This window comes from Bufo bufo, chromosome 2, assembly GCF_905171765.1.
Source record: "Bufo bufo chromosome 2, aBufBuf1.1, whole genome shotgun sequence".
NCBI classification, from domain to species: Eukaryota; Metazoa; Chordata; class Amphibia; order Anura; family Bufonidae; genus Bufo; species Bufo bufo.
In genome coordinates, this window is record NC_053390.1 from 105,271,937 (window position 1) to 105,299,328 (window position 27,392).

General features: G+C 44.8%; 2 protein-coding genes across 3 annotated transcripts in view; one reads left to right on the forward strand and one right to left on the reverse strand.

Moving 5' to 3' along the window:
- Positions 1 to 5,447: 5,447 nt before the first annotated feature.
- Positions 5,448 to 26,628, reverse strand: LOC120992415 (betaine--homocysteine S-methyltransferase 1). Of its 2 annotated transcripts, none has more exons than XM_040421388.1 (8): positions 26,465 to 26,628; positions 19,935 to 20,067; positions 18,728 to 18,846; positions 16,691 to 16,882; positions 15,828 to 15,975; positions 9,299 to 9,481; positions 7,425 to 7,653; positions 5,448 to 5,753 (listed from the first exon to the last, which is right to left on the reverse strand). In XM_040421388.1, exons 1-8 carry the CDS (start codon positions 26,501 to 26,503, stop codon positions 5,570 to 5,572), a joined length of 1,227 nt encoding a protein of 408 aa, XP_040277322.1. In that variant the 5' UTR covers positions 26,504 to 26,628; the 3' UTR covers positions 5,448 to 5,569. The 2 variants fall into 2 exon arrangements, with proteins under 2 accessions (XP_040277322.1, XP_040277321.1); XM_040421387.1 differs by lacking the exon at positions 26,465 to 26,628 and adding an exon at positions 20,325 to 20,354 and having other exon boundaries at positions 19,935 to 20,112.
- Positions 26,629 to 27,121: 493 nt separating this feature from the next.
- The window catches only part of DMGDH (dimethylglycine dehydrogenase), a 79,825-nt gene continuing 79,554 nt past the window's right edge, over positions 27,122 to 27,392 (forward strand). The window contains exon 1 of the mRNA XM_040421386.1: positions 27,122 to 27,392. Coding sequence (XP_040277320.1) covers positions 27,256 to 27,392 — 137 coding nt within the window. The 5' untranslated portion in view covers positions 27,122 to 27,255.

Genomic DNA, 27,392 nt, shown 5'->3' on the forward strand with positions numbered 1-27,392 from the left:
GACCCTCAACACTTTCCCTATTCTGCTAAAGCACATGCCCGGATCCAAAAGGCAGAACGAGGCATGCCCACGTGCCTAAGACTAATGACCACTATAACCCCTACAATAGTGGAAGGGGCACGGCCACCAGTGCCCTACTCAGTATATGGAGGGAACCGTGGCCACCTCAGATCCAGTCAGAAAACAAACAGGAATACAACAAAGTCTGCAGACTTAGCTGAAGGTGTTGTAGCCGCAGAGAAGACGGATCCAAGGACAGGCTGGCAAAATCCGGAGTGCTAGCTGCAGCAGAACACAGGTCCAGTGGACAGATAGCTACAAGTGAAGAAACCAAAGCAAGAGCCACAACTGAAGTGAGAACTATAATCCACATCCTATCATAGGAGGAGGGGTGATATAAAGAGAGGGAAATCAAACACATGAAGGACAGCTGTGGTGAAAGAAACCAGAAGTAAACAGAGTAGTGAGAACGCCTCCCAGCTCTAGTAGTGACATCATCACAGGGGTGGAGAAACAGAGCTGTGAGAACGTCCCAAAGCTCTGGTAGTGACAAAACTGTGATTTTGGTGGTTGTTGACCGTTTCAGTAAAATGGCTCACTTTGTATCATTAGCTAGTCTGCCCAATGCTAAGACTCTTGCTCAAGTTTTTGTGGATAACATTGTGAAATTACATGGCATTCCCTCGGATGTGGTTTCTGATAGGGGCACGCAGTTTGTTTCTGATAGGGGCATGCGTTCTGCTCTCGTCTTGGTATCCAACTTTCATTCTCTTCGGCTTTTCATCCGCAGTCAAATGGACAGACAGAGCATACTAATCAAAACCTGGAGACCTACTTGAGGTGCTTTGTGGCTGAGAACCAGGAGCACTGGTCCTCATTCTTATCACTAGCTGAATTTGCTTTGAATAACCGTAGGCAGGAGTCCACGGGTAAATCGCCATTTTTTGGCGCATACGGTTTTCATCCTCAGTTTGGTACCTTTTCTGAGACTAGTTCCTCTGGGATGCCAGAGGAGGAGAGATTTTCTTCTGCCTTGTCCTCTATCTGGCGGAAGATTCAAGTGAATTTGGAGAGGATGGGTGAGAGGTACAAGCGAATGGCTGACAAGAGACGTATGACTGGTCCAGACCTGTGTGTGGGTGATCTGGTGTGGTTATCTACTAAAAATATTAAACTGAAAGTACCATCTTGGAAACTGGGTCCAAGGTTTATTGGACCTTACAAAATATCTGCGGTGATCAATCCAGTAGCGTTTCGTCTGGATCTTCCGCATATCTGGAGGATCCATGATGTGTTCCACAGGTCTTTACTTAAGAAATATGTGAAACCAGTGGAACCATCGCCATTGCCTCCTTCCCCTGTTCTGATTAATGGAAATTTAGAGTTCGAGATCTGTAGGGTTCTCGACTCACATGTTCTTCGGGGTTCCCTTCAGTACCTGGTACACTGGAGGGGATACGGCCCTGAGGAGAGGATGTGGGTTCCGGCTGTGGATGTTAATGCCAGCCGACTGGTGAGGGCTTTTCACAGATCCCACCTGGATAAAGTTGGGCTGGGGTGTCCGGAGGTCACCCGTATAAGGGGGGGTACTGTCATGCCCTGCTCAGGTTATGTGCGGAGGTCTGCCAGGTTAGCAGCACGTGTGTAGTTTTTTGTTTTTGTTTTGGAGTTGAGCTGTATCGGCCTCCCTTCATGTGCTCTGGGTGGGGTCGTTTGTATGAGTTTAAATCACGCCTCTTCCCAGTGTCCTGTGCGGGTTATAGCTCCTATCTTGCTCTGTGGAAGGAAGGAAGGAAGGAAGGATTTTCCATTTCTGCTCTGTGACAAGATAAGTTGGTTTTGGTTTTCTTTTGTGTGTTCTGTCTAGGCTGTTAGGGAGACGCCTGCCTCCTCCAGGTCCTGAGGAAGCAGGCTGTCTCTTTTCCCCTGTCACCATCTTAGGGATTTTAGGGTATCTTCAGCCTTAGGCACGGGGGCACGTTTATTTCCACCTTCAGGGTCTGAACGTGGGCACAGTAGTCTAGGGAGAGCTGGTAGGGCTTTGTAAGGAGGTGACCTTTATCCCCAGCTTCTGGCCTAGACACTTGTTTGTGGTTTTCTGTGGTATCTTGTATCCTGTCCAGCGTGACAAATAGCCTGTAGGCTTGTAAGTCTAAAGTCAAACTATCAGGCCCCCCACCCTACATTAACCCCCTCCCCCCATAAAATCATATCCATGGAATGAATTAGGGATGAGCGAATCGACTTCGGATGAAACATCCAAAGTCGATTCGCATAAAACTTTGTTCTAATACTGTCCGGAGCAGGAGCTCTGTACAGTATTAGAATGTATTGGCTCCAATGAGCCGAAGTTATTGGTTCACGAAGTCTCACGAGACTTTGCGCAATAACTTCATAAATTAATTTGTACTGTAAAAAACCATTTTCCGAACTCGGGTTCAGTTCCAAGGTACCACTTCGCGAAGCAATAATTTCAGCTCATCGGAGCCAATACATTCTAATACTGTACGGAGCTCCTGCCCTGTACAGTAGTAGAACAAATTTTTATGCGAATCGACTTCGGATGTTTCATCCAAAGTCGATTCGCTCATCCCTAGAATTAATCTATTTAATAATAATGCACAACAATCTTTAAACAATTCCAGCAAATGTTTATTTGATAGAAGGCAAAGAATTAACAATGTGTGGAATTACATGATGTAGACTAGGAATCATTGCCATGTATTGCCCTTTGTACTCGTATTGTAAAATTTTTAGGTACACCAAGAGGATGAGAGCACTTATTAAAGGGGTTTTCTGGGACCTATCCGGCACCCAGCACCCCTACTGATCAGGTGTTTCAGACACTGGGTGTTCAGTGAGTGGAGGCTCCCTATACTGACATACTTCAACTCAGGTCCCATTCACCTGAACGAGAGCTGAGCTGCAGGACTCTGGTCCCAGAATACCTCTTTAAGAGAAGCTCTAATCACCCGGACCTCAAATGTGCCATTGTGTCCAGGAAAAGTTCCTGACATGCCAATCGGAGGCTAAAAAGTAGCCCTTTACCTTTAACCTCCCTCTCATATCATTCATGGCTTTCCAGAAAATCTTTCACTAGCTTTCCAATCCTTTAAAAATTGTGAGAATGGGAATGAGTGTAGCCCCTTACATGTGATCTAATAGCCAGTAGGATTGATTATAGTTTTTAAAGGTAACAGTGGGCCCCCATCTACCTGCAGGGCCCCAGTTCAGCTGCACACCTGGGTGCACCACCAATGAGGCCAGGTGAGGCGATCACTTCAGGCAGCACCAGGTAGGGGCAAGAGGGGGACAGCGGAAAAGCCATGGGCAATGAGCGCTTTCATTGCGGCAAAGGGGTTAGGTTAAGAAATTGGCTTTGTGTGTGTGGGGGGGGGGGGGGGGGGGGGGACGCCGTTTCAGTTTTCGCCTCAGGCAGCAAAAAGGCTAGGTGCACCCCTGGCTGCACAAGTTGCACAGATGGTATTTCCTGGCCTGCCTCTGGATCAAGACTCAGTTCTTCTTCACCTGAAGCTATTTTATCACACTATTGCATCTGCTATTAAAGAGGTTCTGCAGTTTGTTTAAACTGATGATGATCTATCCTCTGGATAGATCATCAGCATCTGATCGGCGGGGGTCCGACACCCGGGACCCCCGCCGATCAGCTGTTTGAGAAGGCAGCGGGGCTCCAGCAGCGCCGTGGCCTTCTCACTGTTTACCGCTGGCCCAGTGACGTCAAGACTAGTATCAACCTGCCTGGGCGCGGCTAAGCTCCATTCAAGTGAACGGAGCTTAGCCGCACCCAGGCAAGTTGATACTAGTCGTGACGTCACTGGTTCAGCGGTAAACAGTGAAAAGGCCGCGGGGCTGCTGGAGCCCCGCTGTCTTCTCAAACAGCTGATCAGCGGGGGTCCCGGGTGTCGGACCCCTGCCGATCAGATGCTGATGATCTATCCAGCGGATAGATCATCAGTTTAAACAAACTGCAGAACCCCTTTAAGTACTAATAGAGTACTGTACAGATAATTTAATTTAAAAGGAATCCACCCTGTTGATAAGTTTTCTTTAACCCCTTAGTGACCAGCCTGTTTTGGGCCTTACTGACCAAGCGTTTTTCTTCCTTTTTTCACCGTCGCGTTCCAAGAGCTATAACTTTTTTATTTTTCAGTCTATATAGCTTTATGAGGGCTTGTTTTTTGCAGGACAAGTTGTAGTTTTTAATGGCGCCATTTTGGGGTACATGTTTTTCTAATTAACTTTTATTAACTCTATATGGGAGGGAGATGGGAAAAACAGCAATACTGCCACTGCGCTTTTACGTTATAAATTTTACAGCGTTCATTTTTTGGTATAAATAAATCTTCATTCTCTGGGTCAGTACGATTACAGTGATACCAAATATATATAGTTTTTTCACGTTTTACAAATTTTTTGCAACAAAACCCTTTTGTTTTTAAGAATTTTTTTTTTTGCATTGCCACTTCCCAAGACCCATAACTTTTTTATTTTTCTTTATATGGAGTTGTGTGAGGGCTTGATTTTTCATTGGTATAATTTTGGAGTAAATGGCGCTTTTTGATCGCTTGTTATTATGTTTTTTTGGTGGCAACTAAGAATAAATTGGCAATTCTGTCTTTTTTTAAAAATTTTGTGCGGCATTCACCGATAATTTACGTGATATTTATGTATTCCAGGTCGTTACGGACACGGCAATACCGAACATATGGGGAAGCTGTCCGGGCTGTTAGAGCAAGGCCGCGGCTCTCACGTGAGAGCCAGGTCCCCGCTGCACGGGGGACCCGTGCAGCGCTTAGACTGGGCCACCGTAAAAAAAAGGGGCGGCCCAGCCTAAGGCCCCTTAGTGACCGCTGTAAAAAGGCGTATGGGTGGTCACTAAGGGGTTAAAGGCTGGTCCAGGATTTTGATATTGATGGCCTATCCTCAGGATCCGACACCCCAATCCCCTACGATCAGCTGTTTTGGGTAGCACTGGCTCTGGAACTACACAGCTCTGTCCATTCTGTACTTGATGGAACTGATAACTGGCAGCATTGCTCCCATTCATTTAGTGAATGCAGCTAACACTACACAACACAACGAATGAAATCGTAGGCGCTACCAAAACAGGCGGGGTTGTAAGACCCCTGATGATCAGATGTTAAAGGCCTATCCTGCGGACAGAACATCAATATCAACTTCCTGTACAACTCCTTTAAGGAAAGTTTGACTAAGATCCATTCATTTGCTTTTTGTGGTTTATGTATGCAGAGTTGGAATGTTTTTAGCAGCAGAAGATGAGTTTGCCAGTTTTGTAGCAGGCAGTGACTTGTGTAGGTAATGTGACAAACAATAAGGATACATGACATGACATGACTGGGGTCATGTAAGAACCAAAAAGCACAGAAGAACTGATAAATGCAATAAAGGTTCCTGTGAAACTCATGTAGCATAACGCACCTAATATATAAAATTCATACTGATTACATTTTCTTTTATGAAAGTTAAAAATGATCATTATTTGGATGATTTGTTTGTACAAAAGGCATCACATTATTGAGATGAATATCTAGTTGGATTTGAAGGATTGCTTTGAAAATAATTCTTTAAGCTGATGTTCAGTAGTTGCTTCCCTCTGCTGCATCAGTTCTGCATGTCCTTTGGTCACTCCCCAGGCATCCGGCTTTGACATAGAAGGACAATAAGGTCTCCCTGAAGCAGGTTTCAAGGTCTCCCAATAGTCTCGCCTGGCCCTGCCATGCAAAAAAAAACAAAAAACAGGTCATACAGGATGATAAAGGACCCTCTATAGTTGTGGACTGGATCATCATTTATGACGACGATGGCCTTCATTTCATAAATCAATAGTACACGTAACCATAAGAAACTTTGTAATATGTTTTATTAGTGAGAAATGTCTAGTTATCATGTTATCAACTGTACACCTCTCCCCCTCATTGCTTTTAACTTTGAAAAATGCTTCTATACTGTCTTAGACAGACCAGCTCTGCTGAATTATCATACTGCACATGTCAATACAAGCCTATGAAGAAGAAAGGGGGGGGGGGAGTGAGCAGCAGTAGTGAAATAGAGGCGATAAAGATACTGCACAGCTACATAAGAAGTTTCTATCAGCACAAGTGCTTCATTCACGCCTATACAAGTCAGTTCTTCTCTGTAATGCCCTCCATGATCCTGGGACTGATTCTGAATGAGCAAGAGAAGGTTAGGAAGCAGATTCTCCTCTACTTTGTGTGTGCAGTTGATGGCAGCTAGCCTTCACCCACCATGTCTGAGAGAATTGCAAACAAGACATTCAGCATGCACAAAGGAAAACTGCTAAAAAAAAAAATGACAGATACAAATGATGGCCATGTACATACATTGAACTAGTGATTAATGCAAAGTTTGTTAGTGATGCTTTCAGCTTCAGTAATGTCAATAGACCAAAGGAAATCAACGTGCAGCTATTAATAGGAGGTTTTTTTTTAAGGTTCTCCACTTTACACAATCCCTACTTGTTAGATGGGTCTTATGACAATAAAGTGATTTTATAGTTCCCTTTGTTGAGACCTTCAGTGTTCAATTTCCCTGCAGCACCACCACAGGTGAAATGTAGCATCATTGATTTAGCTGTGTAATGAAGGACAGGATAGGTCCTCCAGAGCAAGAGATACTATTTGTAGCTTTCTCCAAAATGGGGAAATTATTAGAATCCTGACCAGAGGACCCCCTGTATTAACTCAGAATTCCCTGCAGGGGCGTAACTATAGTGGAAGCAGCTTCTATGGAGCCTGAACTCAGAAGGGGCCTACCCAGGAGGAGGACTAAAATTTTTTTATTGTCAGGGCCCTCTCAACAGTATTATACATATGACATTATAGACAGTAACTATATACAGTGACATGACATACAGTATATATGTGTAGGAAACGGACAGACCAAGTACCTGGCCTGGTCTGAGAGAGTGATCTTGAATGGTCACAGGAGTGGGGTTTACACTGGGAGAAGGTGGTTGCAAAGAAGTTGCTGTGAATATGGAACCTAACTTTCCAAAAGCTGCCATCACCTTACACATCTATTCCTCCTGATCCCTCCATACAAGCTCAACCGAGCATGCATGTGTTCTCATTAGGGAGAGGGGATAAAGCCACTGCCACCCGTTGAAATGCAACATGCCAGATCTTACTTACTCCCGACATCTGCTATCGGAGAGGGGAAGGGGGGGGGGGAGGCGAGAACCCACCCATAGATGTTACATGGGCTTCAGATTCTACCAAGATTGATGGGTTCAGCCAAGGTTCATCTAATGTGTAAGGGCACCTTTAGACACAGAAGGTAAGCAGTCCTATCACTGTTAGGAGAGCACATGCATACAATATATCACAGGATTAATAGCTATGTTATATATCTTGGTTGCATACCTTGCTCGAACCCAGGGTTTAGTATGCATGTCCAGTCCACTTCCCCAGCTGCCATGTTTCTCTGAACCAGTTGGTAGGAATCCTCTTTCTGGGGCCAGCTCTTCTGCTATGGCTCTGGTATGGTATGGCTCAAAACCACAACAGCCACCAATATACCTGACTCCAAGATCGTAGGCTGCCCTGGCATACTTATGTATGTCCCATCTTGACACAATTCGTGGTTCCAGAGCTGAAATATATAGTATATTGTGTATAAGTTGACTAATCATAAACCATATTATATATATATATATGTACACGGTCACCCCAGATAAACAATTAGGTCAGGAATTTACATTACACATCATCGATTAAACTAATGGTTAATGGTTTATAAGTTAAATAAGTTGGGAAAGTTTTCTTTGCATTAAGTACTCTCAAAGTGGTTTGCCCATGAATAATTAACCTGCTCCCCACTGCTCCAGTTCATCCATCTTCCAGTCCTCGGCTTGGTTCCTTCTGGCCAGGATGTGGACATGGTCACTTTTGATGTTTCAGCAGTTATATGTCCCCAAGCAACTTGTCACTGGTGAAGCCTGTCATTGGCTGCTGTGGTGTACCTTACCATGTCCATGCCCTGGTCAGAAGAAAACTAGCGAGAGACCGGAAGTTGAAGGAACAGAAGCCAATGCACAGCACCGGAGCTGTAGTGAGCAGGTATGAATCTAAGCAATGCAGGATAGGGGCCTTCGGTTAAAGGGGTTATCTGGGAATTTATATTGATAACCTAATCCAATATCAGATCATCAGGGGTCTGAAACCCGGGACCCCCACCTATCAGCTATTAGAAAAGATTGACGCTCCGTGAGCACCACGGCCACTTCCTAGGCCATGCGACGTCCCCATACGTTGGTCACATGGCCTAGTTGCAGTTCAGTCCTATTAAAGTCAATGAGGCTGAGCTGCAATACCAGACACTGCCACTATACAATGTATGGTGCTGTGCCTGGAAAGCTGCCAGGAGCCTGCATCACTCACCAGAGCTCTGGTGAGCACAGCGGCTCCCTGAAACAACTGATCGACGGGGGTGCCAGCACTCAGACCCCTGCCGATGTGATCATAATGACCTATCCTGAGGATAGGTCATCATTATCAATTCCTAGATAACCCCTTTAAGAGGTATTTGTTCCTTGAAAACCATCTTAATACCAATAGAACACTAGTTAAGCCTATAGTTGACGTGGTGCCCATCAATAGAACATTTTTGTGACATGGTAAGGCTGCAGATTTACAGCATGAATGTGCACCTGTCAAATTTGCAGCAAGTTTGTCATCCTTTAGTTAAACGGATTATCTCATGACTAATGTAAAAAATGAAAATCAGACATCGTATACGACATGACAATCTCTTTCTAAGGGTCCATTCAGACTTCCGTGGAATGTGTCCGCATCCGTTCATCAATTCTGCGGAACGGGTGCGGACCCATTCATTCTCAATGGGGACGGAAAGGATGCGGACAGCACACATTGGGCTGTAGGTGGCGCTATACAGATAGATTTCAGTGAATAACTCAGTGGCTATGCTACATTTTTTATTACATGCAATTCAGGTGCTGGATTGAAAACTGTAGAATATTTTTGGGATCAACCCCTTTAAATCCATAAACAGAATCTCAAAATCCAGGAGAATTCAGGCTTTTCTGAGGTCAAAAGGGACTCCTACACAGTACAAAAATATGAACCTGATACTAAGCCACTAAGTGGATTTCCAGTGCTGATAACGCTGCTCTTCCAGACAACTGAAGCTGTTATTGTAACACAACTATCTTATTATAATAAGAGCGCGTTATTTACTCATCTCTGAGCTCCAATGTTGTATTAATCTTTGTACTTACCAAAAGGAAATTCTGGCAGGTCAATGAAACCTTGCTTGCCGCAGTCAGGTGTGTGATACGCCAGTGGTTGTGTCATCAGGTGGGCTTTGACATTGGCTGCCACCAACCCTTCCTTCATCAGCTTCACGGTTGCCACACAGGTCATTGGGTCGAAATGACAATTCACTCCGACCACAGAGGCTCCTGCATTACGATACAATTGCACAGTGGAAATTACCATTGATAATGAGCGTGTGATCAAATATGTGGCTAAAATCCCAATTATGTCTCAGATGGGACCAGTCGATTCACAGGACAACCTGCCAGTATTTCCCATAGTGTAATATTCAAGGGCAGACAGAATATATCACTATTACACTAAGTGGTAGACGGCTACAAGCTGACAGAACTTGCTTAAAAAAAAGTACAGCTGGATAACCTAAAGTTGTTCTGCCCCCATTGTCATTCATATTTGTCACAGCCGGACAGCTGAGAAGCGCTCATAGGAGCATTTCAGATCCTCCTCCTTGAATTTCTTTGTTTTGGTTTAGTTTCTCATCTCGTTAGTCTATCTCAGCTGTCATGCAGTCGGACTGATTGCTGCCCTTTAAATTCCTCCCCATAATGCAGTAGTGTGCGGCTGATACAACTTCCTGGAGTGTGTGTGCATGCAGTTCCCAGTTGTCTGCAAGTTAAGTGCTGTTTATGTATTTATGTTTATCTCTTTTCTGGATCCAGGTGACCCTGACTCCCTCCGTGTCAGTGTAGGGAGTCGGTGGTCGTGTCCCCTCACTATTGTAGGGTCTTCAGGTAATAGATAGCCGAGGAACGTGGATATGCGCCCATCCACCTTTGGGGTGTTCGCATAGGCTGAGCAGTGAGGGAGAGCGGCAGGTCTATTGCAGGGGTCTCCCTTTGTTCCTTAGTTGTGGATCCAGAGAGACATTGTTTATATGGAATTGTCTTGTTTCCTGTACACCATCCGTGACATTATCAGCCGCCCAAAACCGTCTCAAGCATGGATCCGGTTTCACTTTTGGCTGAACGCTTTCAGGGTCTTGCTTTGGAGGTAGCTGATCTCCGTAAGACTTTTTCTCAGTTTCAAGTGACCGGTTCAGCTTGCATTCATGGAGTTTGTGCTGAGCCTAAGATACGTTCTCCGGGGGTAGTGAGAATTTTGTGCGTTTTAGAGAGGCTTGCAAACTCCATTTTCGCCTTCTTCCCCATTCTTCTGGTGATGAAGTACGGAGGGTGGGGATCATTATATCACTGCTCAGGGGTAACGCTCAGTCCTGGGCCTTTTCGCAGCCGGAGGGTGCACGGCCCATCCGTTCAGTGGATGAATTCTTTTTAGCCCTGGGTCAGATATATGATGATCTGGATCGTATTGCTCTGGCTGAGTCTAGACTACGTCTGTTATGCCAGGGTAAACAATCCGCAGAGATATACTGCTCAGAATTTCGGAGATGGGCAGCAGATACGGGTTGGAATGATGCTGCACTCCGAAGTCAATTTTGCTATGGTCTTTCAGAGGGATTGAGAGATGCATTTGCCTTTCATGAGAGACCTACCTCCTTGGATTCTGCTATGTCTCAGGCTGTTCGTATTGACAGGCGTCTTAGAGAGAGAGGAGAGATCTCTCCTTCCTGTCATACTCAGTCCCGGGACAGTGCAGCGGTCTCATTCTGTGCACAGGGGTCTCAGTCGCTGTCAGCCCCTTCTGAGCAGGAGCCCATGCAGCTGGGGTTGATTGCCTCTGACAATAGAAGATTCAGCCCGCAGGGGAGGGTTTGTTTTTGTTGTGGAGGTATAAATCATCTGGCAAATGTTTGTCCCTCTAGGAGATTCAGGCAGTTTTCTGGGAGCAATAAAGAGACAAAAAGGAAAAAATCTTTTAAAAATGTTCCGTCTGTTACTATTGGCAGGGTTGAGGCGGAAATTGAAGGTTTCCCGTTTGCTTGTAGTTCCCGTTTTGTCCTGCCTGCTAGGGTGGCGCTAGAGAGCAAGAGCATTTTTTGTGAGATTTTTGTGGATAGCGGAGCAGCTGTCAACCTCATTGATAATCAATTTGCAATAACTCATGGTTTCCAGGTATGCACTTTGGGAAAAGATATTCCTGTTTTTGCTATTGATTCAGCTCCACTTTCTCAGAAATCATTAAAGGGCATAGTTCACAATATCCGTTTAATTGTGAGTGATGCTCATGTTGAGGATGTGTCATGTTTCGTCCTTAGCGTTTTGCCTACTCCTCTAGTGTTGGGGCTACCCTGGCTCACTAAACATAACCCCACCATTGATTGGCAAGCGAGGCAAATAAATGGTTGGAGTAACTTTTGCAGAGAGAATTGCCTCATAACATCTGTTTCTGAGGTTTCTACTAAGACTGTACCACCTTTCCTCTCTGAATTTTTGGATGTCTTCTCTGAGAGTGGAGTTCAGGGTTTGCCTCCGCACAGGGAGTATGATTGCCCTATTAATCTCATCCCAGGCGCCAAGCTGCCTAAATCTCATTTATACAATCTCTCCCAACCTGAGAGGTTCGCTATGCGTGCTTATATCTCTGAGAGTCTGAGAAAAGGACACATACGACCCTCGAAGTCACCTGTTGCCGCTGGTTTTTTCTTTGTTAAGAAAAAAGATGGTTCTTTAAGACCTTGTCTGGATTTCAGGGAGCTGAACAGTATCACTATTCGTGATCCTTATCCGCTTCCTCTGATCCCGGACCTGTTTAACCAGGTTGTTGGGGCTAAAGTCTTTTCCAAATTAGACCTAAGAGGGGCATACAACCTGGTTAGGGTCAGAGAAGGAGACGAATGGAAGACGGCTTTCAATACCCCTGAGGGCCATTTTGAGAATTTGGTTATGCCTTTTGGTTTGATGAATGCCCCAGCCGTTTTTCAGCATTTCGTCAACAGCATTTTTTATCATTTAATGGGAAAATTTGTATTAGTGTATTTGGATGACATTTTGATTTTTTCTCCTGATTTCAAGACTCATAAGGAACACTTACGTCAGGTCTTGCTCATCCTGCGGGAGAATAAATTATACGCGAAACTGGAAAAATGTGTGTTTGCGGTTCCAGAGATCCAATTTCTGGGGTTTCTTGTCTCCGCTTCTGGTTTTCGCATGGACCCCGAGAAGGTCCGCGCTGTGCTTGAGTGGGAGCTTCCTGAGAATCAGAAGGCGCTGATGCGTTTTTTGGGCTTTGCTAATTATTACAGGAAATTTATTTTGAATTATTCCTCTGTTGTTAAACCACTCACTGATATGACCAGAAAGGGGGTAGATTTTTCTTCCTGGTCGGTAGAGGCGCGTAAGGCCTTTTCTAATATCAAGGAGAGTTTTGCTTCCGCTCCCATCCTAGTACAACCTGATATTTCGTTACCCTTCATAGTTGAGGTTGATGCTTCTGAGGTAGGGGTGGGTGCGGTCTTGTCTCAGGGTTCCTCTCCTGCCAAATGGCAACCGTGTGCCTTTTTCTCAAAGAAACTCTCCTCCGCAGAGAGAAATTATGATGTGGGAGATAGGGAATTGTTGGCCATCAAGTTGGCTTTTGAGGAATGGCGCCATTGGCTAGAGGGAGCCAGACACCCTATTACCGTGTTTACTGACCATAAAAATCTGGCCTACTTGGAGTCAGCCAAGCGTCTGAACCCGAGACAGGCCAGATGGTCTTTGTTCTTTTCAAGGTTTAATTTTGTTGTTACGTTCCGCCCTGGGGTTAAGAATGTGAAGGCAGATGCCCTGTCACGTTGTTTTCCGGGAGGTAGGAATTTTGAAGACCCGGGTCCCATTTTGGCTGAAGGTGTGGTGGTCTCTGCTCTTTTTCCTGAATTGGAGGCAGAGGTGCAGGCAGCCCAGTCAGAAGCTCCTGATCTTTGTCCTCCTGGGAGGTTGTTTGTGCCTCTCGCTTTGAGACACAAGATTTTTAAAGAACACCACGATACGGTCCTTGCTGGGCACCCGGGGGCAAGAGCCACACTGGATCTCATTGCTCGGAGATTCTGGTGACCTGCGCTTCGTAAGTCGGTTGAGGGTTTTGTGGCAGCTTGCGAGACTTGCGCTCGTGCCAAGGTCCCTCATTCACGGCCATCAGGTCCTCTCCTTCCTTTGCCCATTCCTTCCCGTCCTTGGACACATCTGTCCATGGACTTCATAACGGACTTGCCTCGTTCCTCGGGGAAGTCTGTGATTCTGGTGGTGGTGGACCGTTTTAGCAAAATGGTGCATTTTATCCCTTTTCCTGGTTTGCCCAATGCTAAGACGCTGGCGCAGGCATTTATTGACCACATTGTCAAATTGCATGGGATTCCTTCAGACATAGTCTCTGATAGGGGCACGCAGTTTGTTTCCAGATTCTGGAAGGCTTTTTGTTCTCGCTTGGGGGTTCGGTTGTCATTCTCTTCTGCTTTCCATCCGCAGTCGAATGGCCAGACAGAGCGCGTCAATCAGAATCTGGAGACATATCTGCGCTGTTTTGTGGCGGAGAATCAGGAGGATTGGTGTTCTTTTTTGTCCCTTGCTGAGTTTGCTTTAAATAACCGTCGTCAGGAGTCCTCTGATAAGTCACCATTTTTTGGTGCATATGGGTTTCATCCGCAGTTTGGGACTTTCTCGGGAGAGGGCTCTTCTGGTTTGCCTGATGAGGACAGATTCTCCTCGTCTTTGTCATCTATTTGGCAAAAGATTCAGGATAATCTAAAGAGCATGAGTGAGAGATATAAGCGTGTGGCGGATAAGAGACGTGTGCCTGGTCCGGACCTGAATGTTGGTGATCTGGTGTGGTTGTCTACCAAGAATATCAAATTGAAGGTTCCTTCCTGGAAGTTGGGTCCTAGGTTTATTGGGCCTTACAAGATCCTGTCTGTCATCAATCCTGTTGCCTACCGTCTTGATCTTCCTCAGACTTGGAAGATCCATAATGTTTTTCATAAGTCCTTATTGAAACCTTATGTTCAACCTATTGTACCCTCGCCTTTGCCTCCTCCTCCGATTATGGTTGATGGAAATCTTGAATTTCAGGTCTCTAGGATTGTGGATTCTCGTCTTGTCCGCGGTTCCCTCCAGTACCTCGTTCATTGGGAGGGTTATGGTCCTGAGGAGAGGATGTGGGTCCCAGTGACGGACATTAAGGCCTCTCGTCTCATCAGGGCTTTCCATAGGTCCCATCCTGAGAAGGTGGGCTCTGAGTGTCCGGAGTCCACTCCTAGAGGGAGGGGTACTGTCACAGCCAGACAGCTGAGAAGCGCTCATAGGAGCATTTCAGATCCTCCTCCTTGAATTTCTTTGTTTTGGTTTAGTTTTTCATCTCGTTAGTCTATCTCAGCTGTCATGCAGTCGGACTGATTGCTGCCCTTTAAATTCCTCCCCATAATGCAGTAGTGTGCGGCTGATACAACTTCCTGGAGTGTGTGTGCATGCTGTTCCCAGTCGTCTGCAAGTTAAGTGCTGTTTATGTATTTATGTTTATCTCTTTTCTGGATCCAGGTGACCCTGACTCCCTCCGTGTCAGTGTAGGGAGCCGGTGGTCGTGTCCCCTCACTATTGTAGGGTCTTCAGGTAATAGATAGCCGAGGAACGTGGATATGCGCCCATCCACCTTTGGGGTGTTCGCATAGGCTGAGCAGTGAGGGAGAGCGGCAGGTCTATTGCAGGGGTCTCCCTTTGTTCCTTAGTTGTGGATCCAGAGAGACATTGTTTATATGGTTTTGTCTTGTTTCCTGTACACCATCCGTGACAATATTACGGGACTCCAAATAAGGGTGCATTCACATTAATTCTGGGTCCACATCCGTTTCGCAATTTTGCGGAACGGGTGCGGATCCATACATTTCAGTGGGGCCAAAAAAAGATGCAGACAGCACACAGTGTTCTGTCCACATCCGTAGTTCCGTTCTACGACCCCGCAAAAATATAGAGCATGTCCTAGAGCATTTCCTATTCTTGCGGACAAGAATAGGAATTTTCTATATAGCGCCGGCCAAATACGGTCCTCAAAATGCGGAATGCACATGGCCGGCATCCGTGTTTTGCATCCTTTTAGACCCGCTCAGGCTCTAGGGCTTGGAGGTGTCACAAGTTACGCATCTGGCTTTTTAAAGAGGGGCTGTTGGCTATGTTTTGTGCAAGTCCTCTGTTATCCCTCCTGGACATTTATGAATAAATTGACAATTGGGTGTTAGCAGTTGGAGGTGCATCCTTACACAGACTAATACTATCCATTCCGTGCTGACTGTATCATACTATGTACGGACACATCACTTTGACAAAGGGGAATGGAAAAAACCTAGCTGGTAATTTCTTCATACATTTCTGGGATGAATAACAGAGGAGCAGCAAAACACAGTTATGAAAAATTGTTATTTCATGAGGAATACAGCTATTTACTAAAACAGACATGTCAGGAGTGGTGACTGGTCCTCTTAAGGTGATAGGACCTTGTAGAGGACACACTCCAATCATGCCGTGGCCAGGTCTACATGAAATAATGAAATAGAAGGAGATATGTGCCACACAGAATTTTTTATGGAAAGTTCATCATGAAACGTACCAGCTTTTGCCAGCCTTACTGCGCACTCTCCAGGGGGTACACCACTTAAGTCTCCTTCTGGACCAATACATAATGTAGCTGCAACTGGTTTTCCAGACTCTTTCAAGACTTCTACTGCCCAGACAGCTTCTTCCACGTGTTCAAAGTACTGGAAATAACCAAAAACCATAACCAACATCAATACACAAAAAAAAACTAACATAGCTAGGGAATAAATATAATAGAAAACACAAAACTTGAAAATCTGTGTTTTAACACATTATCAACTAAACGTACCTCCTTGCTAGATTAGGAAGTGTGAAACTAAGGGCCCATTCACACGACTGTATATTTGAGTCCGCATCCGTTCCGTAATTTTGCAGAATGGATGAGGACCCATTCATTTCAATGGGGCCAGAAAAGATGTGGACAGCACACCGTGTGCCGTCCGCATCCGTACTTCCGTTCTGTGGCCCAGCAAAAAAGATAGAACATGTCCTATTCTTGTCCGCAACTGCGGACAAGAATAGGCATTTCTATCATAGAGCTAGCCGTTCCAGTCCGCAAAATGTGGAACGCACATGGCTGGTATCCCTGGTTACCATATCCGCACAAAATGGATATGGTCATCTGAATGAGCCCTAATAGAGGAACCGTCAGGTGATTTCTGCTGCCTTATCTAAGATGAGGATATGATAGGGGGAGAGACGCTGAGCTCTGAGTTATATAGGTTTATACGATTTGGGGCAGGATTTCGGAGTAAAAAACTGTGTGTAGGCGAGGTCAACAGGACTCTTACTGTATCTCCTAGGAGTCCTGTCATGAACTTAAGAATCCTTCTCAAAAGCCTGTAAAGCAGCTAAATAGTATAAAGTTCATGTTACCTCAGCGATGAGAAAGTCCACGTTCTTCTTTATGAATACATCCAGCTGTTTTCGGAATATAGCCTTCACCTCAGACTGACTCTTGCCGCTCAGATATGAAGGGGTTTGACTGACACCTCCTGCAACCAATGCATCACCTTCATTTGCAACCTCTCTTGCGATGTCACAAGCTGCTTCGTTCACTTTTTGACCCTGAAAATAGGCAAATATTTCCTAGTAGTACTGTTAGTGGAGATATGGAGCAGATTATTACAGCATAGCATAAAGTCTGCCTTTAGAATATGAAGAAGAACCATCACTATTTGAAATGCATCGTTATTCGAAAGTGTCGCAGACTTTCTCATCTGTACATTGGCATAGTTACCAACATTTTAGTTGGAAAAATTCAGGACATCTAAGGACCTACCCTGGAACGCCCCACCCTGCTGGTTTATATAAGCCATGCCCATTTTCAGCCTGAGACAGCCCAAATTTACCGGGACTGTGAAAATCAGGGAAAGTCCCTGCAAATTCAGGACAGTTGGCAACTATGACATTGGTGATCTCCTCAACTTCATGTCCAGCAAGGAGACACCCTCTCTGGATTAATCCCATTTAAAGGGAATGTAAGCCGATGGCAGATGGGTGGCTTGGTTTTCTTTCCATCAGATCAGAATTACCATTACCTCAGAAACAGCATACCTCAGTGTGTTTGGCTGATTCTGTAACTCCAGCCATATGAGGGTTACTCCATGGTTGGTCAAAATGAGAATAACCCTTTCAAGTCTGTTAATGTGGCATAATTGACCGGGCGTTGTGTTTTGTTCACTTTTCTAAGGCAACCTTCCATTTTTTCTCATGTAAAAAAACACACAATGAGGTTGATTTGTCAAAACTAGAGTAAAGGGAAATTGGCTTTGTTGCCCATAGCAACCAATCAGATTCCATCTTTCATTTGTCAGAGCTCCTTTGAAAAGTGAAAGGTGGAATCTGATTGGTTGCTATGGGCAACTAAGCCAATTTTTCTTTCTACTAGTTTTGATAAATTGTCCCCAATGTTTTTTTTTCATTCATAAATTTTCACATGCTTTTTTCTGCATTTTTACTAGTCCTATGGAGAAGTCTATGAGCAAAGGCATGGAAATAAAACAGGTAACTATGGCAGAGATTATGTGCTGGAGTTAGATGTGCCTAATTTATTAAGGCAGATGCTTCTTAATAAATTAGGTGTATATCTGGCTTTTTGTGGGCCAGAAACTCAAATCTACAACAGCGAGGAGCCTGTCTAGACTTCAGCTATAACTCACACCACTTTCCTGGCGCCAGTTTTAATAAATCTGTGGGAAGCACTGCCCCCTCCCGCTAAACCCGCCCCTTTTTTGACCACTTTGAAATAAATGGTGCCATAATTTGGGACATTTTTACACCAGCAAAACCCCTGTGTGAGCCACATCTTGTCCTCGATGCTTACATCCAGGGGCGTAACTACCATAGTGGCAGACCATGCAACTGCCATGGGGCCCAGGGCAAGAGGGAGCCCAGTTGGGATCGTCCCCTCTTCTTTTGGAGGTGAAAACTTTGTCAGGACTCTACCGTCTAAAGGAACAACTTTTAGTAAATGAGGCAGTGGAAAAAATGGCCCAAGGTTCACTGAAAGGGGTTTAGACGGAAACCCTTCTGTCCTGTGTGGGGGGCCTGGATATATCCTTGCTACGGTGCCCTTACTTCTCTATGTACGCCACTGCTCACAGCAGTGTCATTTGTACAGCTTCAGCACAGTACGGAGCTCTCATCAATGGGAACTCTGTGAGTTGTTGCTGGATAAAGGGGAGGAGAGGTCTCCAAGTATGCAATACTCCGATCACTTAGCCCCGGTGTTACTTAGTGTTTGGTCCTCTGTGCCGGGCCCTTAAGGGCCTGATGTGCAGGAATGCATGAGGATGCGCTATCCTCTGGGGCCCAGTTGCAACTGAGATCACTGCAGCCCCAGCCGTTACGCGAATGATCTACTCTGTACATGAAGGAAACAGGAAAGGATATCACCACCTACACACTTACTGAGATTTTCTCTGCCACGTAGTTCCCTCTGTTCTCCAGTTTATCGTCACTGGCGTAGAAGGTAAATGTCTGCATTACATTTGCGCCGGCTCTGAGGAACTCCCTGTGCAGCTGACGTACTGAAAAACAGGAAAAGGACTGAGAAGTCTGATATAGTTACTCTTCGTGTGGACCTGTCTACTACTACACTGATCCATGAGAATTCAGCCAGACAACTTACTGGTTACTTTTAGCTGACAGTAAACTTAACTGTGGAAACCAGTGTCAGGCAGCTGCTGCCAAGGCCAATAAGATAATGGATTGCATCAAAAGGGGCATAGATGCCCGTGATGAGAACATAGTCATGCTACTTTACAAATTACTAGTCAGACCACACATGGAGCACTGTGTACAGTTCTGGGCTCCTGTGAACAAGGCAGACATAGCAGAGCTGGAGAGGGTCCAGAGGAGGGCAACTAAAGTAATAACTGGAATGGGGCAACTACAGTACACTGAAAGATTATCAAAATTAGGGTTATTCACTTTAGAAAAAAGACGACTGAGGGGAGATCTAATTACTATGTATAAATATATCAGGTCGCAGTACAGAGATCTGTCCCATCATCTATTTATCCCCAGGACTGTGACTGTGATGAGGGGACATCCTCTGCGTCTGGAGGAAAGAAGGTTTGTACACAAACATAGAAGAGGATTCTTTACGGTAAGAGCAGTGAGACTATGGAGCTCTCTGCCTGAGGAGGTGGTGATGGTGAGTACAATAAAAGAGTTCAAGAGGGGCCTGGCTGTATTTCTGGAGTGTAATAATATTACAGGCTATAGCTACTAGAGAGGGGTCGTTGATCCAGGGAGTTATTCTGAATGTCGGGAAGGAATTTTTCACCTAAAATCACTTCAATGGGTCAGAAAAAGATGCGGACAGCAGACCATCCGTATGTCCATTCCGCAGCACCCACAGAAAAATTTAACATTTCCTATTCTTGTCCAATGTAAAGGTCCCAAACTTAACACCTATCAACTGTCAAGACGTAATATAAGGCCTCTTTCACACAAGCTGTTTTTCACGCATTATTTTTGCGTTCAGAAAAAAAAAAAAAAAAAATCGCAGCATGTTCTGTATTGTGCGTTTTTCAGAGCTGTGGAAAATCTTGGTGCTATATAAATGTATTAAATAATGATAATGACAAACTCACCACCAGTAGACCCTTACCTGCCTCTGGGTTCTCTACTGCAGCTTCAGGGGTCCATGGTCCAGCTTTCACATAACCTCTTTTCTCCAAGGCAAACACAAAGCCCCCATCTCCGATAACCACTTCTCCTGCATCGAGACGCTCCAGTAGGCCCTGAAATGATTTATAAAGATTAAACCTTGTTTCCACCAAGTTTACCTGTCTGAGGAAATACACATGGATGGCGGTTCTGGTCGGTGCATAGTTTCTCAGGCCACCAGCGTTGTCTACAGTTGAGACACAAAAACATTGGAAAGTCTTCTGACACCAGTCACTAGGTAGACAACGCTACCTCTCCAAACAGACTTCTGCATGAAAACTGAATTGTAAAAAATCTCTGTAAAACTTATATAGGGGAGTAAAACAGTAACCACTGAAGCCATACTGTAATTCCAAATGTCTCAAATGGGCTAGAAGAACACTGCCAAATGGGATAAGGGATGTGACAAACGCTCTGAATATAATTCATGCCTTCCTTATTAGCACATTAGCCACTATCCGGTGACTGACTTGCATTATGGTTAATAGAACACAGAATAATTTATAAGTCACTGTATGGACCATACCATGACTTGCACTTTAAATATGGCAACCATATTTTAAGAGCTAGCCCTTTAAACAATATAGAACAAATACTGGCAGAATTTCTTCCCTATGCTATTCATTAGAAATGATGATCCACAGGCCTATATGTAACCAAAACGCTGTATTTTATATTCTCGATGTAGAAAATAGAGAGCAAATATGCAGAGCACAATATGTTCTAGAGATGTTTGGCCTTCACTGCTTTGGCAGAACTGTACAAAATTTTTAACTAATTGTACACATATTTTTTAAAAGTCATATCATAAGTAATAGAGATGCATAAACAGGAGTCTATACATAATATGCAGTAATATACACATATTGTACACATAGCTCCATTTACAAGGTCTATATAACACCTCATAACACCTCATACCTCCCAACTTTTTGGACAGTCAGAGGGACACTTAGGCCTCTTTCACACGAGCGTGTCCGGATTAGGTCCGGATGCGTCCCGGTGCATTGCGGCAAACCCGCACGAGTAGGTACGCAATTGCAGTCAGTTTTGACTGCGATTGCGTTCCGTTGTTAAGTTTTTATCGCGCGGGTGCAATGTGTTTTGCACGCGCGTGATAAAAAACTGAATGTGGTGCCCAGACCCGAACTTCTTCACAGAAGTTCAGGTTTGGGTTAGTTGTAGTGTAGATTGTATTATTTCCCCTTATAACATGGTTATAAGGGAAAATAATAGCATTCTGAATACAGAATGCATAGTAAAATAGGGCTGGAGGGGTTAAAAAAATAATAATAATAATTTAACTCACCTTAATCCACTTGTTCGCGCAGACGGCATCTCTTCTCTCTTCATCTGTGAGGAAAAGGACCTTTGAGGACGTCACTACGCTCATCACATGGTCATTCACATGATCCATCACCATGGTGATGGATCATGTGATGAGCGTAGTGATGTCATCAAAGGTCCTTTTCCTCACAGATGAAGACAGAAGAGATGCCGGCTGCGCGAACAAGTGGATTAAGGTGAGTTAAATTTTTTTTTATTTTTTTTTAACCCCTCCAGCGCTATTTTACTTAGCATTCTGTATTCAGAATGCTATTATTTTCCCTTATAACCATGTTATAAGGGAAAATAATAATGATCGAGTCCCCATCCCAATCGTCACCTAGCAACCGTGCGTGAAAATCGCACTGCATCCGCACTTGCTTGCGGATGCTTGCGATTTTCACGCAACCCCATTCATTTCTATGGGGCCTGCCTTACGTGAAAAACGCACGAAGAGGAGCATGCTGCGATTTTCACGCAACGCACAAGTGATGTGTGAAAATCACCGCTCATGTGCACAATGGCAGGCAGGAAATGCCCGTGGATCTGAGCCACCAGAAAACAAAAGCAGTGAGCAGAATGGTGGCCATGCTCACTGAGGAGGAGTGGAGCAGATGTGGGCTTGGGCTACTGCCATAACAATAATAATATGCAAGGCGGGCACAGATATACAGACTTAAACCTGAAAGATATTCTCTGGATCAATATAGTAAATGAGCTGATGAAAATCAAGAAAAGGTGTACAGATCAAGAAAAGGGATAGCAAAGAGAGACAGAGGCACCTTGGTCAATAGTTGGGACTGTCCCTCCAAAAAAGAATGACTTGGGTCTAGTCATACAGTTTTCTACTACGTGATATTTAAAAGGGTTTTCTGAGATTTTTTGACTGATGACTTATCCTTTGGATATGTCATCAGTATCTGATTGGTGGGGGTTTTGAGAAGGCACCAAGCACATCGCCATACATTGTATAGCGGCTGTGCTTGGTATCGCGCTCAGCTATATTCACTTGAAATGTTCCTAGGCCATGTGAAACATGAACGTGACGTCACTCCGCCTAGGAAAAGCAGAGAGAAGGCTATGGTTTTTCAGAAAACTATTTTATTTCACCAATCACTTGGACATCAAACACAGTAATAGCTTCATAGGCCGGTTTACAAGCATTTAAGGGGAGAACATACCCCAAAGACAGAGAAGCATCATTTAAAAAAAAAAAAAACTTGCTATACAGTAAGTCTCATTACCATCCTTCCAAAACCTACAGAAGTTTGGACATCTCCAAAGACGAAGTCCAAAGACAAAGATAGGAAAAGCCCTTGAAGATTTAAATTTACCCCATATTAGGCCTAAGGCTACTTTCCCACTGGCGTTTCTGGGTCCGCTTGTGAGATCCGTTTCAGGGCTCTCACAAGCGGCCTAAAACGGATCAGTTCAGCCCCAATGCATTCTGAATGGATAAGGATCCGCTCAGAATGCATCAATTTGGCTGCGTTTGGCCTCCGTTACGCTTTTTAGACGGTCACTAAAATGCAGCTTGCAGCTTTTTGGTGAACGTCTGACTATGCGGAACCTAACGGATCCGTCTAGACTTACAATGTAAGTCAATGGGGAGGGATCCGTTTTTGACTGACACAATATGGTGCAATTGAAAACGGATCCGTCCCCCATTGACTTTCAATGTAAGTCAAGACAGATCCGTTTTGACTTAGACTTTTTTTTTTTATGAATAATGCAAACGGGTCCGTTATTAACGGATACAAGCATTTGCATTATTGGTGCGGATCCGTCTGTGCAAATACAAGATGGAGCCGCACAAAACGCGAGTGTGAAAGTAGCTTATTCACACATTGAAATCCATGATAAGATGGTCAGTGATTCATCCATGAAGTTTTCCATGAAGAATCAGTGTTTGGTCCGTGTGTCCTATTTCTGCTCTCCCTGTGTCATCCGTGTTCCACGGACACTGCACAGGTGAGGAATAATTTTCAAAGCATCTCCTATAAATGGTCTGTAAAACAGGGATAGCATGTGCTAAGTGCTAAAACCACGGACCGTGCTAAAATACTGATGTGTGAATATACACATTAAAATAAGTGGGTATTTGTGCTGTCCGTGGAGAACACGAACAGCACACGTCTGTGAATCACTGACGTGTGAATAAGGCCTTAGGGCTCATGCACACGACAGTATGTATTTTACGGTCCGCAAAACACAGATCCACAAAAAAGATGGATGACATCCATGTGACGGTCATATAAACATGTTCTATTTTTTATGCAGAACGGACTTGCGGACATAGTGATACGGAATGCATGCGGAGTCATTTAGTTTTTTTTTGCGGCCCCATTGAAATAATTGGTTCCGCATACGGGCTACAAAAAAAAAAAAAACAGAACGGACACAGACAAAAAATAGGTTTGTGTGCATAACCCCCTAGGGCTCATGCACACGGAGCCGCAAAAAATACGGATGACATTCGTGTGCATTCTGTATTTTGCGGAACGGAACATCTGGCCCTTCATAGAACTGTACTATCCTTGTACGTAATGCGGACAATAATAGGATATATTCTATTTTTTGCAGAACGGGAATACGGACATACGGAAGCGGAATTCACGCGGAGTAAGTTCAGTTGTTGTTTTTCGCAAAAAAAAACCTGAATGGACATGGAAAGAAAATACGTTTGTGTGCATGAGCCCTTAGGCTGAGGCTGGACCTAGACTTTGTCACACTGCGAAAAAAATGGCTGGCCATCGGGAATGCAAAGGGTTGCTTAAAAATAGCTTCCAAATCGCTGCAGGCACGTTAGTAGCTGAAGCATTTTAAATGCTAGAGATTATGCAGTGATTTCACAGAGATTTCAATGACAAGAGATTTTTACGTTACTTTATTGAGGAAAAAAGTAGCTTGGACATAGCTCTGAAATGCCAGCATGAGGCGGGAATAAAAAAATTATAAAAAACTACTCACTTCACAGCGATTACATCTCCAGTAATTAAATCCATCCATGAATACTCAGTTGGCTGCAGCAATTTGGAAGCAATTTTCAAACCACACAATGTATTCCGTAAGGCTACTTTCACACTGGCGTTTTGGTTTCCGTTTGCGAGATCCGTTCAGGGCTCTCACTAGCGGTCCAAAACGGATCAGTTTTGCCCCTAATGCACTCTTAATGGATAAGGATCCGCTCAGAATACATCAGTTTGGCTACGTTCTGTCTCCATTTCACTTTGGAGGTGGACACCAAAACCGTGCTTGCAGCTTTTTGTTGTCCGTCTGACGAAACTGAACCAAACGGATCCGTCCTGACACACAATGTAAGTCAATGGGGACGGATCCGTTTTCACTGACACAATATGGCACAATAGAAAGCGGATCCGAATGGAGCCTACGGACCACATAGACTATAATGGGGTCCGTTAGGTTTCCGCTCTGAAGATGATTTTGAAGCGGAGACAAAAGTCCTGCAGACACAACTTTTGTCTCCGCTCCAAAACCATCTTCTGAGCGGAAACATAATGGACTCCATTATCCGCGTCCGTTTTTTTTATATCATTTGCATGGCAAACCTGTCTTAGACTTTTTTTTACTTTCCTTTATGTCTGGTGGTCCTCCAAAAATAAAGGAAGACACACGGAAACAAATCACGGAACAACGAAACCCCATTTTGCGGAACGGAACACAACAACGGTCGTGTGCATGAGGCCTAAGGCCTCATGCACACGGCCGTAGTGCGGCCGTTCCATGCATTGGGGACCGCTATTTGCAGTCCCCAATGACGGGCAACATTCGTGCGGCGGCCGGGACGGATCGAGACCCATTCAACTTGAATGGATCCGTGATCCACCCGCACCCTAAAAAAATAGAACATGTTCTATTTTTTTGCGGTAGGGAGGCACGGCCAGAAACACCATGGAAGCACTCCGTAGTGCTTCCGATCCGTGCTTCCGTTCCGCACCGCATCTCCCAAGTGAATGGGTCTGCATCCGTGATGCGGGGTGCACACGGCCGGTGCCCGTGTATTGTGGACCCACCGTACGCGGGGCGCAATACGGCAATAGCCGTATGCATGAGGCCTAAGGGCTCATGCACACGACGTGCCGTTTTTTGCGGTCCGCAAATTGCGGATCCCTAAAAAAACGGATGCTGCCCATGTGTCTTCCGCAATTTGCAGAACGGAACAGGAGGCCCATTATAGAAATGCCTATTCTACCCCGCAAAACGGACAAGAATAGGATATGCCTCATAATTTTTGCGGGGTCATAGAACGGAGCACACAGTTGCTGTCCACATCTTTTGCGGACCCATTGAAATGAATGGTTCCGTATACAGAATCAAAATACGGCCCGTATACGGAACGCAAAAAACGTTTGTGTGCACGAGCCCTAAGTCTGGAGCTGCACCTGAACCTTTTGTAGCACTTTTAACTGATTTTATTGAGTGACAGCAGTGCACATGATTGCATACAGGTCAGTTTACTGCTGTCACCAACAGTGAAAATCAATTAAAAGTGCTACAAAGAGTCTAGGTGTAGCTCCAGCCTAAGCAGGTTTCCCTACGTGCACATCTGCGCTGTGAAGCCCGGCAGAGGAACAGGGTTCACTGTATCCGGAATAGCCAGATAATGCCGTAACCCACTGTATCCCCATTGACTACAATGGGATCCAACCTCCTTCCGCCATAATGCCAGCTTTTGGCCGGACAAAACGTTGTGCATGCAGGACTTTTTTGTCTGGCCAAAAGCTGCCATTTATGGTCAGATCCCTGTCGTATCCCGTTGTAGTCATGGGGGTTCACAGCATTATTATCCGGCTATGTTGGATACAGTGAACTTCTGCAGGCTGTTCCTCTGCCGAATTTCGCAAAGCAGATGTGAACGTAGCCTCAATCACACTACAAATCGAAGTGGTTACATGCTTCACCTGACCCAACGTATTTCTTTTTTCCATTCTTACTATATAAGTGTAGGTTTACATTTACATGCAATCATTGATTTTATTGCCGACTAGCCATATAAAAAGTACAGGTGTAGCGGTCAGGTGTCATCTCCTGGCATGGAGGTCATCATGGATGATACTGTTCTCAGCCCACAAAACTTCCCAGAACATGTAACTGAGGATAGCAGAGCTCAGTTATGTGACTTACCTTTTTGCCCTGGCCACTCTTAGCTCCAGTTGGTGCCATCCCTGCGGTGGGTGATTTTGGTGGTAGCGTCAATTGCGGCTCTATCTCTTATATAGAGCGGTAGGCGGGTGTGGCCGCAGGAGCCTGTTTTCTTCTCTCTGATTTGTGGGCTTCTCCCCCACCTCCTCCCGATATTTCATACTCCACATGTTGGCAGACACTACATAAGAGACACAGATCAGTTATCTGCAGTGCAAACACAATTTGTTCTTTCGGAAAAGTTAACCAGTTCTTGCCAAAATATAACTGTAAAATGCAAACTAGTAGCAGGGCGAGAAGATTCTTCTAACCGGCATTGTGCAATAGTACATGTATAAAAAGTCAACAAAAATTGTAAAAGTTTTCTGTACGTAAGTTCAGCTTTTGGATACATGTACCAAGCAATGCCTAACGCCTAAAGGGTTAAATCTGCTTTGGGTCATCCCTATAAACCTTGTTACCATGAACCTCCGGTTGAGACAACATATTTTCTCGGTTGGTGCTGAAGAGTCCAGTAGTCAGAAGTAAAATAAACACGAGAGTCCTGTGCAATGTTTAACAGATCGTGACCATGGTTGGGGTTGTTGTTTTCCTGCAGGACTGATGAGGGTTGTGCTGATTTGTGAAGCAGGAGGGCGGATCCTGGCAATTCGTCATCTCTCTCACTATTTGTTTTCTTTTTCTTTTTTTTTAAATTTTCGGGTTGCATATGGAGACAGGGAATAAGAAGGGGTGTCAGTGTTCCTCCACCTGCTTTCAGCACTCCCAGCAAGATGAGGCTCCAGCAGCATGCCAGGCTCCTGCTGCAGAAGAGGGATCATTTACTACCAGGCAGGGGCAGGGTACACGCTGTGGTCACTTGTGTGCGAGAACCCGGGAGGACAGTCAGCACAGGTCCTAAGAAAGAGAG